At 37.9% G+C, this 18,565-nt stretch overlaps 2 protein-coding genes across 4 annotated transcripts; one reads left to right on the top strand and one right to left on the bottom strand.

Moving 5' to 3' along the window:
- Positions 1-355: 355 nt before the first annotated feature.
- On the bottom strand, positions 356-10,662 carry CMC2 (C-X9-C motif containing 2). 2 transcript variants are annotated; one of them, XM_042877294.1, is made up of 5 exons: positions 10,566-10,662; positions 7,039-7,168; positions 3,582-3,653; positions 2,674-2,790; positions 356-1,574 (listed from the first exon to the last, which is right to left on the bottom strand). In XM_042877294.1, exons 2-5 carry the CDS (start codon positions 7,117-7,119, stop codon positions 1,500-1,502), a joined length of 345 nt encoding a protein of 114 aa, XP_042733228.1. In that variant the 5' UTR covers positions 7,120-7,168; positions 10,566-10,662; the 3' UTR covers positions 356-1,499. The 2 variants fall into 2 exon arrangements, with proteins under 2 accessions (XP_042733228.1, XP_042733230.1); XM_042877296.1 differs by lacking the exon at positions 2,674-2,790.
- A 137-nt stretch (positions 10,663-10,799) lies between these two features.
- On the top strand, positions 10,800-18,401 carry CENPN (centromere protein N). 2 transcript variants are annotated; one of them, XM_042877144.1, is made up of 11 exons: positions 10,800-10,837; positions 11,363-11,544; positions 11,884-11,929; positions 12,615-12,671; positions 12,993-13,069; positions 13,463-13,639; positions 14,272-14,373; positions 14,885-14,936; positions 15,387-15,499; positions 16,816-16,939; positions 17,214-18,401. In XM_042877144.1, exons 2-11 carry the CDS (start codon positions 11,374-11,376, stop codon positions 17,327-17,329), a joined length of 1,035 nt encoding a protein of 344 aa, XP_042733078.1. In that variant the 5' UTR covers positions 10,800-10,837; positions 11,363-11,373; the 3' UTR covers positions 17,330-18,401. The 2 variants fall into 2 exon arrangements, with proteins under 2 accessions (XP_042733078.1, XP_042733076.1); XM_042877142.1 differs by having other exon boundaries at positions 10,800-10,845.
- The last annotated feature ends 164 nt before the right edge of the window (positions 18,402-18,565 follow it).

The following is an 18,565-nucleotide window of genomic DNA, read 5'->3' as shown; positions in this document are numbered from 1 at the left end:
AGTCCTCTTCAAAAGTATCCTTATAACACCAACGGCACCATTTCCAACCACTAGAGCATTTAATTTACATAACATACCATTTATTTATCCTAAGAAAGTAGAGAGCACATCAAAACATACTGCAGTAATAGTTTCAGTTTTTCGTGGAACTCTCCCCTTCTACATGGATACCTTTGCAGTCAAGCTTTACCAACACTACTGGGTCCATCCACGTATTGAAAAACAAGTCAAATACTTCTAACTAATCTTTCAAAATACAGCTTTGTTCCAAAACAGATGCAAGAACTAAATGTAAGACTGTTACAAGAACTAGCATTGGTACACAGACTGCTGCATTCATTGACAGTAGACACTCTTTCCTCAAAAAGCTTCAAGAGATTTATTTATATTTAGCTCAAAAAAATTTACTTTAAGGAGTCTTTTTGCTAAGCAAAATAGAAAAGTCATTAAAAAAAAAACAAAAGGGAAATCCAAGAGACATTCAACAAAGCAGCTCCACTGCTGCATAAACCAACACAGCATCCTCATGAAATTCTTGGCATTCAGAAACACGTTCAGAACTTTCTGCAGTTAGACACTTCAGAACAACACTTGTAGCTAACAAGGCAGCTTGACTAGCACACTGCTCATTGATTTGAGCAACTGAAAGACAAGATGCATTTTCTAACCCGAGTTTTTGTCCAACAGCAGTAATCATGAGTTGACGCCCCCTTTGTACGAGCAAACGTAGATGAACAACTTAGCTGGTATTTTTGGCAGCGCTCAGCAGACTCTGACTGCACTCAGTATAAATCAAGGCAGTGCTTTAGAATCTCTGAAAAAGTTCCATTCTGGGTTTCTAAAGCAATCTGCATCACGTATGATAAACAAGTTAACTTACGGCAGTCTATTCTGCGCTTACAGTTGGCAGGAGGAATTCTTAATGTTCTCAATGGAAAATGGTCATTTCGTCATTTTGGCTTCAGCAAAAAATACTAGAGCTCCACTAATTGCTTGATAGGCCATCTTCAATTTCAAGCCACATTGGTTTGAAATTCATTTATAGTAATCCATTTAAACAATGTTTTCATTCACTCTTCATAGTGTTGTAATAAATCATTCAGCATTTTGCGAGGAAAAAAAGGTGAAAGAGAAACTACTAACTGTGAAGGAATAAATGCAACTCAACACAGGATTGGGAATGCTGCAGCTTTGAATGCATAATACTCCACACACATTGATATTTGATACATCATTACTTAATAGTCATAATAAAATTATAACAGAATGAAGAGTTGTCACAACAGGTGCCTTTTCGAGGCCAAAAATTAACTTGTGAGCAATCAGTTTATTTTTCCCACATTCAGTTTACGTTTCTGGAAATTAGTATGTTTTAGGTACATTTATTTTTCCACCGTTTCACAAACCACAGGTTGAATATTGGCAACTTGAAAGAGATATTCTGTCAATTTTCAAGTGAGTGTCCCTATTGAGATGCAATTGTCCATGTATGGTACAGCTCACTTCTCCAAGTTTTTGTGAGCATTAATTATTTTCCGACGCAACTCCTTGTTCCTGGCCCTTTTTTCTTCATACTGGAAGACAGAGGAGGGAAATTATTAGATCAGCTATTCCCACCAAACTGATAAGTCAGATTTGAAACATACAGAGCCTTTATTACTCAGGATCAGAAACAGTATCTTTAACTAATGTTAGATATGTAGTTCCTCATATCTATATAGCCATTCATTTCTACTTTGAAATTAACATTTATTTTATTAAAACACAAGTTTCTAAGTTAGAGGTTATTAAGCTAAAGAGTATTAGAACATCCTAATAAAGAAAGATTCCATTAATCTTGTGGAGGAAGTTAATTACATATCCATCTTAAGTTTGACAGCTACACTTCACACAAACTAGAAAAAAAGTTGCATTAATGCTATTCTAAAGCACTGATCAGGCTCTTTTCCTTTTAAAAGATGCAGACTAACATGTGTGCCTGCCTTCTGAAATACGAATTTGTCATCACAGGCTTGGTCTATTTTTGATCCTGGTCATTAATTATATGCACAGATAAAGCAATATACCAAGATGAAAGGAACAAAGGCAAATATGGGTTGAGTTAGGATAATTTTTTGTACAGTTTAAAAAAATAAAAGAAATGGAACTCCATTGTGAACAACATCAAGAAAGCATTCATGTGTGTATCTCAAATGTGAAGCCTATCTTTGAAATATGCTCCTGCACTAGCTGGAGTCTGAAGACTGAAGAATCTTTCATTAGAGCCAAAAATGAAACCTTCTTAATGGCTAAAAAGAAATGAAAAAAAAAACTATACAGATTTGTCAGGAGATGCAAATAACTCTTAGCTTAGAGCATATATTTGTTAATTTTTTTTAATAATTAATATGAAAGACTAAGGAAACCACAAATGCACAATTCCCTACATAATGTAATAGACTACTAAGCAGATGGATTTTGGAAAGAGTTTCCAGTGTTTCATTCATCATACTGACTGTTTTACAACTGAAAGAAAGGCATGAAACATCACTTAACATTAACAGAATGCTTAATTTTTTTTCCCCATGCCATATTGCTAATATTTGTTTTTCCACCAATTCTCCTATGATATTATGTAGAACACAATGGACTTCTAGCAATTTCATCTGTGCCTATTTTGTATCTATTCTATACCTGTGAACAGCTTCTCACAGGACTTTTGAACAGAGACTTCATAGTAATAGAATAGCAGTGTAGCCAGATTTTCAGGTGAAGAAACATAGCCTTCAAGAAGTCATTACAGTGTAATAGCTTTAATGGAAGAAAGAAAAATAAGGTTATATGAAACTTGTTTTCCAAATGCCTGCTACAGTTTGGAGGGGAATGGTATTTGACACAAGTAGATGAAATTAATTCCCACAGAGAAATAGAAGGAAGATGGGTAAAGAGGGACCCAAATTGTTCTGATCAGAAGCAACCTTTGAAGTGACAGTTCTTATTTGCAGTACTAAATGCAGGTTAAAAAACGTGTATTTTGTTAGTATACCCAAATATAGTCCATGTTATTTGTTAAAGCCAGATACCCATCCAAACTGCACTATTTGTAATGACATATCTAAACCTTCCATCTCGTTTAAGAGATTCAAAAAGTAACTATTATTTAACAAAGTTTTGTGCAAGAAGTAATCATTCAGAATTGTACTCTGCAATTATTTCAAGACTTTCAATCTGAAAAGAAAAAACACTGTAAAGTGTCAGCACATACATTTACATCTCCACAGGAAAATACTGCCTTTACCAGCACCCTCTGTGATTCCAGTTATTACTTTCAGGGCCAAATCTTGCCAAAAGTAGAGAGATGCATGTTCCTACCTCAGATTGGTCTCAGCACCATTTCAATTTCAAGCTTCATTTATGCGATTTTCCTGCTAAATTTATCCCCCCAAAAACATATAAATGAGGTCCAAAGTGCCCAACCCAGAATGGGCTTACATATCAAAGTCTATTCACTGATTTGTACTGCTTAGTAAAAGAACAACATTTTCTATCCTACGGACTTTTTCCTTTTATTAGTTATTTAATGAGTTAAATTTATTTCTTACCTCTTTCTTTAAGCACTTCCGCATCTCACGGTCGATATCATTGCAATAGCCAAAAAACCTCAGAACACTGTGCTAGTAAATTAGGGAAAGGAAAAAGAACAACAATTCAAGAAATTCTTCCTCCAAACCCCTACATTTCTTAAAAGACACTTGCATTTTGCAATATATCCTAGCTTGTTTTTCCACTTCTTTTGTGGAAAATGATGCTTTAATTTTTTTTTACTGTGTAGCTAGGAGCTAGAGCTACTTCTCATTTGAATAACCTCAATCTTAGCAGGATAAGGGGATATGGTTTTAAGTTGAGGGAGGAAAGATTTAGGTTGGATGTCAGGGGGAAATTCTTTACAGAGAGGGTGGTGAGGTGCTGGAACAGCTGCCCAGAGAGGTTGTGGATGCCCCATCCCTGGAGGTGTGCAGGCCAGACTGGATGGAGCCCTGAGCAGCCTGGTCTGGTATTAAATGGGGAGGTTGGTGGTCCTGCATGTGGCAGGGGGTTGGAGATTCATGATCCTTGAGGTCCCTTCCAACCCTGGCCATTCGGTGATTCTGTGCTCTTGCAGAAAGCTTAAGGTACTCACCATATTGTAAAATCAGACTGAAATACAATACCTACACTGAAGTCATCAAGTCTAGATGTAGAACATACACTTGGTTGATCAAGGACTCAGTTATATAAATTTCGTTTAGCACTAGCTTCACTAACACACAAATCTTTGTGTTCTGAACTCATTTGCAATTTAGAAAGATGTGGGAAGACCTACAGGCAAAGGACTTCATCATCCCAGCTATGCGAAAAATGTGAGGTGCTGTGGGGCCAGAAGATGCATCCACTGGACATAAATGACTGAAATGTTAGAACTAGCATGGGGGGGAGGGGAGTAAAGTTTCTCCAAACCTCAAGAATGTATTCACTTTGTGACACAGCTCAGCTGTAGACTAGATGCATAGCTAAGTGTTACCCAGTTTGCATCAGGGAAACCAATGCATATTTCCGCGGTTGATGAGCAGCTAGACGGATTCAGAGACAAGCTGAACACTAGTAAGAGTTCAAGTAGTGGGCAAGGTAGATGTCAGCTAGCAGAACATGGCTGAGCTTGGGAGTGTGCGTTAATAAATGTCTGTCATAGTCTTTAACTATGGCAGTGCTATAATTAACTTGTTTATATCTCTCTGCTTTATAAAGGGCATCAGATGACACTGAAGCAGTTGCATGGGATAAAGGGTTGCTTTACTGAAAGCTGAATCTGCTTTTAAAACGTTTTTATTTTAGCTATGCAGATTTAACTTTTTATTCTATTCTTACACCATCGTGCCCGATTTCAAAGTGAGCGTTCCACATTCCAAGCTAACTCTACTCTTACTGATACAGTGAGTTGAATCCACATTTATTCAGCCAGACTCCTAAACTGTCAACTGTTTATAGCTCAGATTGAGGAAAAAGGAATCTGTCTTCCAAAAATAGTTATTATTCCCATTACAGCAATATGACTGTGAGACAATATGCATTTCTTTCAGCAGCTGTCTATAAAAATAAGGCATGTGCTTGGCCCAAGAGCAGAGTTGTTAAAAAAAATAAAATGACATCAAATAAGAATTAACCATAGATACTCTCCACCAGATATAAGACTTAAAGTAACCAGTGGGATCTTGATCAGAAATGGACTGAATTTTGTGAAAACACAAACACAGGATACGGAATTCAAGATAAGGCTTTTTTGTCCTCAGTATTAATTTAAATTACACATGAAGGTTCTTCGGTATTTTTACAAAACAGGAGATACTCACTAAATACTATAATTAAGATCACAAACTCTTCAGATTTTTTTTTTCAATTTCAGTACATCTACCTTAATTTTAAACAAAAATTATTGATCCTTTTAAACGAGCGTGAAAGTTTCCACTCTGTTCTGAGAAGCACAAATATGCACTCATAGATAAGCTTAAGACTGACAAAATTAGTCCATCCTCACATAAAGGGACCAACTGCAAACCAGAATGAGAAAATAGAACCCCGTGTATGAATGTATTACTGCTGCTCCCAAAATCTTTGTAAGTCAAACAGGCAGCAGATTACTTTGAATCGCTGCTGTAGAAATCAAGTACAGCATTCAGTTCTTGTTCTCTACTAAACTCAAGGTAGTCAGATAAGTTACAGTTCAGCTTGGTGATGTTCTGTTCTTCACAAGAACTGCACGTCTTAGGTTTAAGGTACCTACACAGTGCATAGGAACAGAGACGACCGTATGAAAGACGCCATGAATGCCGCTGACCAATTCCAGTTTGCTTACGTTTCAAAACATTGTAGTACAATCTAACAGATGAAAATGTACTGAACAAGCCTGGTACAGTATACTTGTTAATACTAAAATTTAGTTATAAACTCTGCTTCCTACATTGTTATCATTTTAAATTTATAAGAAATCAGGTACTACACAAGCTTTTTAAACATTAGTTTAGCTACTTTAAAACCAGACCTTCAAAAAATGTTACGTCTCTTTCACACTAAGTATCTTCACTCATATTTCACATATTGTCAGCCTTGTTTTTATTTCTGTAAGCGCTTTGGAAAAGAAAAATTCAGAATTCTTAAGAAAAAGTAAGGCTAAATATGTTTTGTCTTCCAATTTATGGATAATTGTGTTATGAAAAATTATAAACCACAGCTGAACACGGAGGTGAAAATACTGCAGATTGCATGAGATGGTATAAACCACTGAATTCTATTAAACATTCAAATATACTTTTGTCCCCGAGCAAACTAGAAAATTAAACTTGATACAAAAGTACGTGTGTTCAGAACATCTATTTACATTAACTGAGAGAACTGGAAGAATAATTAACAGTAATGCACCAGTGCTGCAGATAACTTACATTTCAGGGGCTGACTCAGTTATGTCCAGAAGTTTACTATAGAACAAATTAAAAAACAACCTCTGAATGAATGAGATGAAGTTTCTGTAGCACAGCAATGAAGAGCCTTGAGTTCCCTGAAGATAATTAGGTATTTTACATCCCTTTGTACATGCCTACTAGGAATATTCAAATGTTAATTCACATTTAGCTCTCCAAGCATGGAGTGTAAGGCACACCAGCATACCTGCATATATAGATATATACATATAGTGTATCTGCACTGCAGGCAGCTGGTGTACAGTAGTGCTGTGAACATTCTGTGAGCAACAAACACACAGGCTAAAACATGCAAAAATTATTTCAATTTTCAACTCAGCCCACCATTGTAAAGCTCTAACACAAGACGTTTTAAGGTGTATTTTATTCCCTACTGAAATCACTGGCAAAGTTCTACATGCAGTTGTCAGATACCTTTACCAGTGTAAACATACTAGCTCTGTTCCATGGCTGCTCTGCCTACTGGAGATTTTTCCATGATTGTATGATAATCTCACCACTCATTTCCCCAGCCCACCCACTCTTTCCTCTGCTCAGAACTCCTTACCTCCTTGTGACACTTCTTGAGCAGACTGATAATGAGGTTACATTCTTCAGTGTGCAGGTGAGGAGACAGGTCTGGATGCATCTTACGTAGTGATGATTTTAGCAGTGAAAGAATCTGAGAAAATTTCCACCTGCCAACATTAAAATATGAATGTATAAATAAAAGTTCAAGTTGATCACTTAAGAAATTATCATATAGTGTCAGTGTTATAATAACAGTATTTTGAATCAAAATGCAACAATACGTATAATTTATAATATGCACTTAAGGTAATTGAACCAGTATGTGCCTCTTCCTTATCTGTAGAGCTCAAATACTAACTATGAGTTTAAATTATTTGTGATTATGGACATTAAGGATGCTTTTGAGATTTTCCTTTTAAGGGACAATAGGAGAATTAACCTTTCTTGAACTGCAGATTATCTTTTCATCCTCCTATTTCAGTTTTCTTCATTCTAGTACATGCATTATATATTACAGCACATACAGAATTGTTTGGGTTAGAAGGGACCTTTAAGAACATCTAGTTCCAATCGATATAGGATAGCTATGATATACATGTATTTATTCTACTATATGTATTTTTCTTCTTTCTACTCTCTGCAAACAGGTGGGTAGGAACAGGAAGCACCCTGATATTTCATTACAACACTCTGAGGACTGGCATCTTTTTAGTTATCTGTGTGCTTTTTGAAAAATCTCCATCCAAAGCTTTGATGATGCTTTACAAACCATCTGTGTCCTCAAGAGTGCCAAGGAGAGTGGAACAGTAACCACTTACCTACACTTCTTTAATACAACTCAGTATGCTGCTAGCCTTTATTGCCACAAGGGTGCACTGCTAAATCATGTTTAACTGCATGTCAACCAGGACCCCCAGGTGCTCCCCTGTACAGCTCTATGGGGCACGAGCAAATTTCATTCTAGAAACATTTTTTTTATGTAACGTCTCACTTAAAAAAAGAAAACATTCCCAGAAGCCTTTTTCCACATCTCTTTCGAAAAGGATGAAACTGCCATGTAACAATGGCTGAAATAATATGACTTGATTGTTGTGGAAGATTATTGCACCAGAGAGGGAAGAAGAAAAGTCCAGTTCATACTAGGACAAATGGGCTCATCTCGACTAAATTCTCCTTGTATTAACCATGCTGTCAACAAGTTCAGTAGATGTCCTTCAGCTCGTTTACCTGGTATTTTATCATTGCCCTTCCTCCAAAAGAGAGCAGGTTCCTACCTGCAGTACATCAGGCAAAAATCTGTGCTCAGTAGCCATCGTTGTTTCAACACTCCACAGCTCAGCCATCTAAATTCTGGCTGGCAGTGGTCAGCAACTGCAAACTCCCAATATTCTCTTGCAGCACTGGCAGCTCTCACCTACTCTACTATTCCTACAATACTCAAGTAATATATTTGGCCTGAAGAGCTATCTAAGCTCATTTACCCTGTATTTCATAATCACATATTCTGCTTAACAAGAACTACATTCCCACAAGCAAATAAAATTTTAGAATTCTAAACAAATTCACAAGCTCTCGGAGACCCATGAGGGTGCATTCTGCATGACATTGCAAACACATCCAGTCATTTCTTTCAAGAACCTCCCCCACGGTAGCTGGAAGTACGTTACATTGTGTGTACTCTTCACACAGAAGTTGGAAACCACACTAGAGTCAGCATTCCCTGGACAGAGTGACCAGCTCTACGACCACCTGAATTAATTTTCATAAAACAAGCACATTAAAATCTTGCAAGCTCAGTTGCCTAAGAAGGTACTCACTTCACATAGTCTACAATGAATTAGCAAACATTAAAAAAAAGAAAACGTTTTACTACAAAGTAGCAAACTGAGGCCCAACTGGAGCCTTTAGATACTTCTGAAGTTCATGACAGAATGGTGTTATCAGTGCTAAATCCCCATTTGTGTTTGGATGAGTCTGTCATCTACAAATGATCAGAGAAGGTTAAAATCATTTTGCCAGAGGGAGCTGATGGGTAGATGAAAAGGTTTCAAAGAATAACAAAAGTATGCATGAAAAAGGACAGAATGGGCTATTGGTTTCCTCAGTTTCTTTTTAGTAGTGCTTTAACTTAAAATAAAGATAACAAGTCACCATCTTGCTAGAATTTAAGTTAACATGGGCAGAATTTTATGTAATAGCTCATAAGGACTCTATGCATGAAAAAAATATTTATTAAAAAAAAAAAAGGGGGGGGGGGAGGGGGGGAGGAGGAGAAAAAGCAATATAAACTGCCCTGCCCTGAAGAAATATGAACAGAACTGCTGGATAAAGAACACCAAGTTAAACATGAAACCTGGGTAGAAGAAATAATAGCAGTACAGTAGAACATTAGGAAAACACTGGAATTATTTAAAGACAAAAATGGACTGTGGAATGCTAAGCCAACATTAATAATTGGCAAATATTTGGAAAAGATGAACTTCTTGCACAAACATACCACTGAATTGTGCAAGAGCATTCAGCCCTTTCATGTATTTTATAGGAGATACTGCAGCTTGCACAACTCTCCCTGCCTTGTTAAAGACTACAGCATACATATAGCTAAATGATTTAGGTGAAATGCTATAAGAACAAACTGCAAATTTCTATTAGCCTCTGAAGGCTGAAGACATGGAGAAAGATCGTCACTCTTTTCAACTACCTTTTAAACACAAGTATGAACAGCTGTCTCTAACCTAGCAAACTACTTACACACTTGGTCAATACATAAAATATCAATATGAAATACCAAATATTAATGTGCAAAAGGAAACTATCAGCACTATGGAATTCACAAGATAACCACAGGTACTGAAGCAGTAGACAGAAACCAAAAGGCTGTCCAAAAAGAGCAGGGCAAGCCCTTCATTCACATGTCTGTTAGGACAGCTGCTCTTTTCTATCTGCCAGCTTCTCCACCTGACCTCCTTGTGGCAGGTGAGAACACGGAGAACAAAGGGGTTTCATACATCCCCACTTCTTTCCCAAATGAAGCATAGGACCAGCACACCAGGAATACAGGGAAGTTTCTTTCTTCTTTTCACAGAATCTCCCATGAATAAGAACCAATCAGTTCCCTGACACAGATGGAGAAATAAGCTTGGTTGATTTTTCAGGCTCACCAATTAGCTTAACACTTAATATTTCCATATGGGGGAAAAAACTGAAATAAACGTTTAAACCGAGGCAACAGCTTTCCTCAATGATTTTTTCCGTATTTCAGTAGAATGCATTTCAAGGCTTTTTTAAGCCAAGTTGCTCAAATATTTTCCATTTCAAAAGTTGCTCGTATAAAAGGCATTTCAGCACATTCACCACACCTGACCCCAACCATCCGAGCTCTCCCACATAAAAAGACCCTGCACTTCTTCACAAAACACATCAAAACGCCCTTATAGAAAGAGACCGAGCTGAGAGCCACAGATCCATTCCCTTTGCAGACTAACTGCAGCGCTACCGCTGTAGAGCAGCTCCAGCCGCATAAGGGTGCTCTTCTCGCAAGAGCAGCTTTTATTCACAGCTTACTTCTGTTCCAAAAAGGACGGACCCAGCCAGTCGGGGCCGAGCAGAGCTGCCCCAAGCCACAGCGCCGGGACACCGGAAGTGCCCGGGCATACCCAGCCGGAAGTCTTCTCAGATAGAAGGGGCGGGGAAGAGGGGCGGGGCCTCTTGTGATTGGACGTCTCTTGCACCGGGGCAACTTGCGGCGTCTGATTGGGTGCTTCGAAAGACGGGAGGCGGTTGGCGCGGCGCGTTGCCGGGTTGGTGTTACGGTGGCAGCGGTGGCACCGCCTGAGGTGCGGCGGTGAGTGGGGCTCTGTGCTGTGAACGCGGGGATGTGGGCGAGATGACTTTCTGGTGTGTGGGACGAGGGCTGCGGGGTGTTAGGTTGGCCTTATTTCTTGAGGAACGCTCGGCGCTGTTGCTCTCAGCCCCTCGGTCGGTCACGGTCTCGGCTGCCTTCAGGAGCTGGGGCGGGGGCTGTTACTGCAGGAAGCACTGTAAGGTGCTGTCAGTGGTGGAACCTCCGCTAATGCCACGCTAGGGAATGATGCCGCGTTCTGCCGGCTGTCCCTGGGGCGGCTTTCTGCACTTTTCTACTATGTAGGGAGCAGTTCACAGAATCACAGCATGGCCAGGGTTGGAAGGGGCCTCAAGGATCACGCATCTCCAACTCCCTGCCACGTGCAGGGACACCAACCTCCCCATTTAATACTAGGCCAGGGCTAGATGGGCTGCCCAGTGCCCCATCCAATCTGGCCTTGAACACCTCCAGCTGGCTTATGTGCTGGTCCGACTTCTTTGATATCTCAACTTTCCAGGTGTCCTCACTATGGATGAGGTCATTGTCGAGTATATCCGAAGGACTGTGCTAAAAATCCCCCGCGATGAAATCATGGCAGTGCTGCAGAAGTGGGGCTTTCTCTCAGAGGCGCAGCTACAAACCATCAACTTCCGTCAGACCAAAGAGAGCATCTCTCACAGCGTCGCCCAGCTCTGCGAGGTAATCCTTTCCTCAGGACCTGCCTCTTGGTGACCCGTGTGTTGGACTTCAGTGCCTAGTGATTGAAGCTGCCGGTCCTGGGATCTCTCATTTGCTGAATGGTGTGTGAGTGCTCAGGCACTGGAGCAGCCTCAGCAGTGGGCATAGTGCCAAGCCGTCAGAGTTCAAGAAGCATCTGGACATTGCTCTTGGACATATGGTCTCATTTTTGGGTGGTCTTGTGTGGAGCCAGGAGTTGGACTCGATGATCCTTATGGGTCCTTTTCCAGCTTGGGATATGCAATGATTGTGTTCTGTGTGTGATAGAGCCTCACAATGCACTGTCATTTTTCCTTCCAGGAAAGTTCTGCAAACATAAAGCAAGCAGCCCTCCTAGACATCATCTGTAAGTAAAAATGAATGAAAATAACATCTAAGTGTTTTGTTTTGTTTTGTTTTTCTGAGTAACTTGGTAACTCCTTTAATTATCTGGCAGGCACCATAGTGATGCAGGGATGCACTTAATGTACAAAGATGACATTAATCCTATTGGATCTGACTAATTCTTTTTCTTTCCAAAACCTCTTCATCAACATGAGCTTGTTTGTTTCTTTAGAATTCTAAATAGCTGTCACCTTCTGTAAGTCACATCCAGAGTACAGTAATAAATGTAGAGAGAGATGTTCATCTCCAGTACACACTGAGCCCTGACATCTTGCTGCAGTGAGAAGTGCCATAGGGAAAAGCTGCCTGCAAATACTCCAGGTGGAAATTTAGCTCTGATATTAATTCACAACATGATTATTACACCTCTCTGCTTGAATTTAGACTGACAGTTGTTTTAGCTAAAGTGTTTCTTTAAACACTGAACCTCAGAGATATCCTTTGTTATGAAGATCTTTTGTAATTTAATTAAGCAACTATATCTTCTAATAAAAACCGTTTTGCTTTTAGGTTTGCTGAATAAATTACATCACATTGTCAGAAGTAATCTCCTTTAAACAACTTGGTTATAAAAGTAGCGTAAAATGATTTTTTAATTACCTTTTGATAATATTCAATTGTTTCTGAGCAATTCCTGTTTTCCCTAGACAACCACATCTATCCAAACAAAAGAGCGTGGAGTGTCTACCATATGAACAAAACAGGTAAAGTTCCTTTCCTTGCTGCAGTCTCTCTAGTATAACTCTCAGCAATTTACTAAGTATGGATTAATCTTTAATTAGTTTTTTGAGTACTTTAGATTAACTCTTCTGGCAATTATTAGAAACTAATAATTTCTAATCGTCTTTTCCATATAAATATATGCATAGCAATAATGAGACTCAAATTTAATATCCAACTTTCCTAAAAATGCTATGCAGTGTCAGCTTTTTTCTTCTTAATATTGTTTCAGTGAAACTAAAGCCATCGCTGAACCAGTTCTTGGGGATTGAATTCATTAAATTCTTCATTTTCTTGTTTAACAGAGGAAGAAACAGACTTCTTTGACTTCAGAGATTTCAAAAAAAAATTTAGAAGACAAATTCAGTCAGCTTTGATAAATGTAAGAATGTCTGGATGTGTTGGGTTTGGGTATCAATAGATTTTCCATATATTTGGCAAGGTGTTTTTTTTCTTACAATCTGCATCAAAACCAAAATAGATTTAACTTGGGAATGGTAAGAACTGTGTGAAAAATAGAAAAAATAAAAATTGAAGTTTGTGCCCTTTGGAAGGGTAAAATGAAAGTCATATTAGAGCCCAGAACCTTCATTTTGTGAGGTTTTCATTTTCCTGTGGAAATTTGATTGATAATCCTTACCTTATTGATAATACTAATGGGATTTGGTACTTATGCAAGCAGTATTGCATTTGTGAACAGAGGCTTATGGCATGTATTAATTTTTCCAGACGTGTGAATGTGTGTTTAAAGCAAAGCTTTCCTTTTTCTATTCAGGTCACCATCAGTTTTAGGGAATACGAGGATAATGCAATCTGGATTAGAATTGCCTGGGGAACACCTTATACAAAGCCAAACCAGTACAAAACCAGTTATGTTGTATACCACTCCCAGACTCCTTATGTCTTCATCTCTGCCTCCACCCTTAGGAGCAACTTACCTCTGCTGTGTCAGGTAGAAAACTAAACTGCATGGACCGTGACTCCACCACAGTCTTTTGGGTTTTTAATTCTCTTAGCTTTGAAGAGGAGATGTAAAGATGAGTCTCTTAATGCAGTTTTCTAATTTAGCTTAGATTTTTTTTCCCCTTAGACCTTGCTTATTTTTTATTTAAAATTAAAAAGCCGGGGGTGCAAAACCCAATCTTTGTGACCTTCAGAATGTCACATCACAAATAAATTCATTTTATTAGGATTTTTGCTGATCTCAAATTATTCTAATTCCTCACGCAAATGTTAGGCAATATCAACTAAATTGTTTCAACTGAATAGAAGTTGAAGAACATTAAGACACTGTTAACTATTTCTCTGCAAAGAGTGGTCAGGCACTGGACTGGGCTGCACAGGAGGTGGTGGAGTCACCGACCCTGGAGGTGTTCAGGGAACGTTTGGACGTTGTGATGAGGGACATGGTTTAGTGTTCATGTTGCAGACTGTGGGCGGTACCATGAAAACCCTGCTAGTTAAATAGCTGTTGCTTCTTGTGAAGCAAAACATCTCAAAGTCTAGAAGTACTACATGTTTTTCTATTGTACCCATGGTGATTATTAACACTCATACTAAAACAATTTCAATTTGTATTTCAAGGCAATGATTGTTGCTTCCAATTACCATGACATCCGTGAAATGGAGCTTCGAAGTCATTGTTTAAACTCCCTTAAAGATATTGTGTTTAAGAGGTACAGCCAGGTGAGCCACTTCACAAGTGCATCTGAAGATGTGTCTTGCTTCTATTTCAGGCCTAGTTCTCACCCCCTAGCAATAGGAAATTCACCTCTTTCAGAGATTATCAAGTTACAGTGGTATGGAACCACTGAGTTGGATAGATTTGCTTAAGGTAACGTTACAGTAGTAATGTAATTACTTGATATGCCACCTAGTGTCTATTACTATTCCTGGAAGTTTAAACTCAGTCTATGCAGCTCTCCAATTCACTCCTGGGACTTCTTGGCACTGTTTCTTAGAGTAATATTTGGGGAGGTATTAGAATGGATACTTAACTCTGTTCATCCACAGGCTGTATCATAAGATGGGGGGTGTTTTTTCAGAATAAAGCTGGGTTTTGTAGTCTAGTAGTTATCAGAAGTGTGACCAGTCACTTTCAGAACACAAAGTGAAAAGAAATATAGAAAACTGTTTTCAGCTAAAGCCTCTAAAAGCAGAACTGTTTTTTTTTCCTTTTTATTTTTTCCTCGTTTAGAACTTCCAAACCAACTATCCACTACAGGAAAGGAATGTACTCACAGAAAATGGTATGTGTATTTTTAAATTAAATACAAGTGTGAATGTCCTTACTTGGAAGATTTGTGCTTAAAAATGTGTATCTGTATATTTCTGCCTTATGAAATGAGATTCATAATAAGAAATGCATGTGTTATATTGACATATTATCCACCCATGGATAATATTGATGTCACTAGGAGATATGAGCACTTCCTCATGATGTTCAATGCACTTGTGAAACGAAAAATAAGTAGCGATCAGTGTCTCCTATCATTCTAGCTTGTTTTCTCTCTTGGTAAGAACTGAAAATATATGTCATGCACCCAGTTAACTTATCAAACACAGATAGTGATGAAACTTTGAAATTATTATTTCCGAATTATTTTTGGGCATTCATCTGATCAACAAATGCAATATTTGTACTCGCTGAGAGTTGTCTTTTTTTTTTTCCCTCTTTTTTTTTTCTCCCTACCCTGCAGTGGATTTAAGGATAAATGATGAAAACAGAAGCGACAAAGAAAGAATACACAGACTGAATCAGGAATGTTTTGGTGATGGTCCCCAACCCAAACTTGACTTTGCACAATATAAGGTAGTGAAAGCAACAAATTTTGTTTTGTTTTTCTATAATTTTAATAGAGCTACAGCTACATAAACTTGAAAATAAGAAGATGGTATTGTTTCAAACTTTAGAGAGGACGTTTTAAATGTCAGACTCGTTTTAAGAAGCCTGTTTGCGTTGAGATCTGGTCAGATACCAGATCTTATTTCAGTCCTTTGCCCTTATGAGCTCAGCGCATGGACTTAGTTTTGTAACAAAGCTAGACATAAAACAGCATTGCTTTGAGGCATAAGAAATTAGGATTGCTTGAAGTACATTTGAAGATTATGTCACATATAGCACAAGATTTTAATGATACACCATTATTTTTTTTCTAATGAGCAGATGTGTTGGGAATTCTGTGAGATAGCAATGATCTACTGTGTAATTGACCTGGCTGCCTCTTCCAACAGAGAACTGTTTACCACATGGTGGCACCCTCTGATTTTATTAACGAACGATTCCTCCAACTAGAATCATGCTAATATTAAGGAATAAAAAAGTTATTCTTCTCCTACCTTATAGTTTGCCTGTTCAGACCTAACTGATCATTTCAGAGATAACAGTAGACCCATAAACATATATTGTGCTGGAACTTGTAAAATACATTTTTATTATCAGATTGGCTACAATGACTTTAGTACAATACTCAGTTTGAAGAAGGAACTCAAGTTAAATCATGCTTGTTTGAAAATATTCTAGCATTCAGAACAATAGCCAGTTCCATTTTCAACTGTTATCAGTTAGAACATTTTTAGCTTGAACGTAAGTTAGTCATTGGGAGATTATCTTAAGTGAAATAATATCCATATATGTGTATGCATATGTGTATGTGTAAATGTCCATATATGCCAGTGTAGAGGAAGAAGCTGCAGTTCTGGGTCTAGGCTGTAATTCTGAAATGAAGTATCTAAATTCAAAGATTTCAGCCATTGTAGCTGAAATTTCTCCACTCCCAGTGTTAGAAAATGTGTTTTTAAAATTCACCATATACTTATATACGAGTTTTCCAGAATAATTTTCAGGTGGATGTCTACTTAGAGAGAAGTAAAGCTGAGGACAACAACTCGCTTTGAAGATTAAATGCAGCTATTACAACCAAACCGAAACATTACAACTGTAACTGTTCTCATTGTTCTACAGGCTATTTGGCATATGGCTGCACAGTTCTTCTAGGGTGTATCATGTCAGAGAAAATGCAATTTCTTTTCCAACCTAATGATTCTATGGTTATAAATATTAATGTGAATAATAAGTACATAAAATACATGCATTGTTCATAATGCTTGATAATTTTATCTTAACAGCTTGAGACGATGTTTAAAAGTAATCCTAAATGGGATGTTTTGGAGAAAAAAGAGCCATTCCGATGTTTGGTCAAGTTTTCTAGTCCACATCTTTTAGAATCACTGAAATCCTTGGCGCCAGCAGGTAAGTAGTGCAACTCTGTAAAAGAGAGGAAAAATCCACAGTTAAACATTTTAATCATTTTACATTCTGCTTGTAGATTGCATAGAAGAACCTGCACAGTTGGGAAATATAAAGAAATAAATAGAATGAAATTGTTACCTGTACAATTTAATGTGTAAATATATATCTGTTAATTTTCAATAGTAGGTATTCAAACTCTGTTTTCAATTTTGTGACAGTTGTGAAAGGTGAATACTGCCTGAGTTAAGCTGTAATTACCTGTTTGTCTCTACAGGTTTGGCTGATGCACCACTTTCACCACTACTTACATGCATTCCACAAAAAGCTAGAAATTACTTTAAAATTAGAGAGAAGAAGTCTTTACATCCAGGAAGCTTTGTAAGCCCTTAATTTAAATAGAAATGTTTTTATATCAAAATGTGTGATTCATTTATTACTGCTATTAATCCAGTCACCTTTAAAACAGATTTTAAAAACAGCCTTATTCTCTGATAAACCCTTTTTTATTTCTGGCTTCAGGTTAGCCCTCGTAAACTAACAGGACACTGTTAGTGAATTTTAAACAGAAATCATGATTATTTAAAGTTTAAATGTGATGACCACTTTTATCTGTATTTGCTGTTAGATGCTAAAGCCTGGTGCAGACAGGTGAGACATCTGTTCAGTTTACTGTCATAACCGTAGGTGTCCTTATTTCAGCTGCAGGACAGCAGTGAAACACAACACATGCCCATTCTGAGCGCGTGAATAGCCCCATTCAAATAGGTGGAACTACCACTCTGCTTCAGGTCGGGTGTGTTTTTGTCTTTGTAGATGCAGATTACATTCAAAGACTGTTGCAGGGTGTAGGGGAGAAGAGACTCTGAGAGGCATCAGTAAGAAACTTCCATGCAGCATTACCGGCTATTCAGCTCCAGAGTTCACTCAACAATTGTGACAGCCAATAATAAATATTTTAAACTTTTAAAATTCTATCTCCTGATATTAGTATCCTATAAAATACCAGCTGACAGGAACACAGTGACACTGGCAATGGTTTTCTTTGGAGGTAGTCTATGTTTTAGAATGTCTGTTTCATTCAACATGTGGTCTCTGCAGTCTTTGTACATTATTGTTTCTTAAGCTTAGGGACACAAAGATTGCAGAAGCAAGATATCAGCATCCACTTGTGCAAACAGCAGATTTGCAGTGGTGTTCTCTAGGGTTGGTAAATAGTAATTGGTAATTATGTAAATATTTCTATGTAACTGGCTGTATTATTATTTTAAGAGATTAATTTGCACTGAAGTGTCAAGCAAATGCTTGTTTCTTAATTCTGCTACCTGGACGCATATTGTGTGTGTGCCTTCTGTATGATATGTTGGTAGGCAGTCCTTTGAAAAAGCTTCATGACAAAGTATAACTGTTTGGAGAGGTTGTATGGGAATTAATTTTGTTTTCAAACTGTAAATAAATGTGTAAATTAAGACCTCTTATAGAAGTTTGTTTGGCCTTATTTTCTGAAGCATGACTTAGTGTATAGATTTATTTTTTTCAGCATCTCTCTCTACCTTCATAAGAAGTTCATAAGAGGTTCATAAGAAGTTACTCGAGGACTGGCAGGGGAAATTCTTTACAGAGAGAGCG

Source organism: Lagopus leucura, unplaced genomic scaffold (assembly GCF_019238085.1).
Source record: "Lagopus leucura isolate 7727_CA_CO unplaced genomic scaffold, USGS_WTPT01 Super-Scaffold_100017, whole genome shotgun sequence".
NCBI lineage: Eukaryota > Metazoa > Chordata > Aves > Galliformes > Phasianidae > Lagopus > Lagopus leucura.
This window is presented reverse-complemented; position numbering and strand designations above follow the sequence as displayed.

What these genes read in the sequence shown, in the direction of transcription:
- CENPN (XM_042877144.1), top strand. Translation starts at nt 11,374, where the DNA reads ATGGATGAGGTCATTGTCGAGTATATCCGAAGGACTGTGCTAAAAATC. An exon ending in CTACCATATGAACAAAACAG is followed by an intron (nt 12,672 to 12,992) that starts GTAAAGTTCCTT and finishes CTTGTTTAACAG; the next exon opens with AGGAAGAAACAGACTTCTTT. An exon ending in GAATGTACTCACAGAAAATG is followed by an intron (nt 14,937 to 15,386) that starts GTATGTGTATTT and finishes CCTACCCTGCAG; the next exon opens with TGGATTTAAGGATAAATGAT.
- CMC2 (XM_042877294.1), bottom strand. Translation starts at nt 7,119, where the DNA reads ATGCATCCAGACCTGTCTCCTCACCTGCACACTGAAGAATGTAACCTC. An exon ending in TCAAGAAGTGTCACAAGGAG is followed by an intron (nt 3,654 to 7,038) that starts GTAAGGAGTTCT and finishes CTAATTTACTAG; the next exon opens with CACAGTGTTCTGAGGTTTTT. An exon ending in CTGTGAGAAGCTGTTCACAG is followed by an intron (nt 1,575 to 2,673) that starts GTATAGAATAGA and finishes TCTGTCTTCCAG; the next exon opens with TATGAAGAAAAAAGGGCCAG.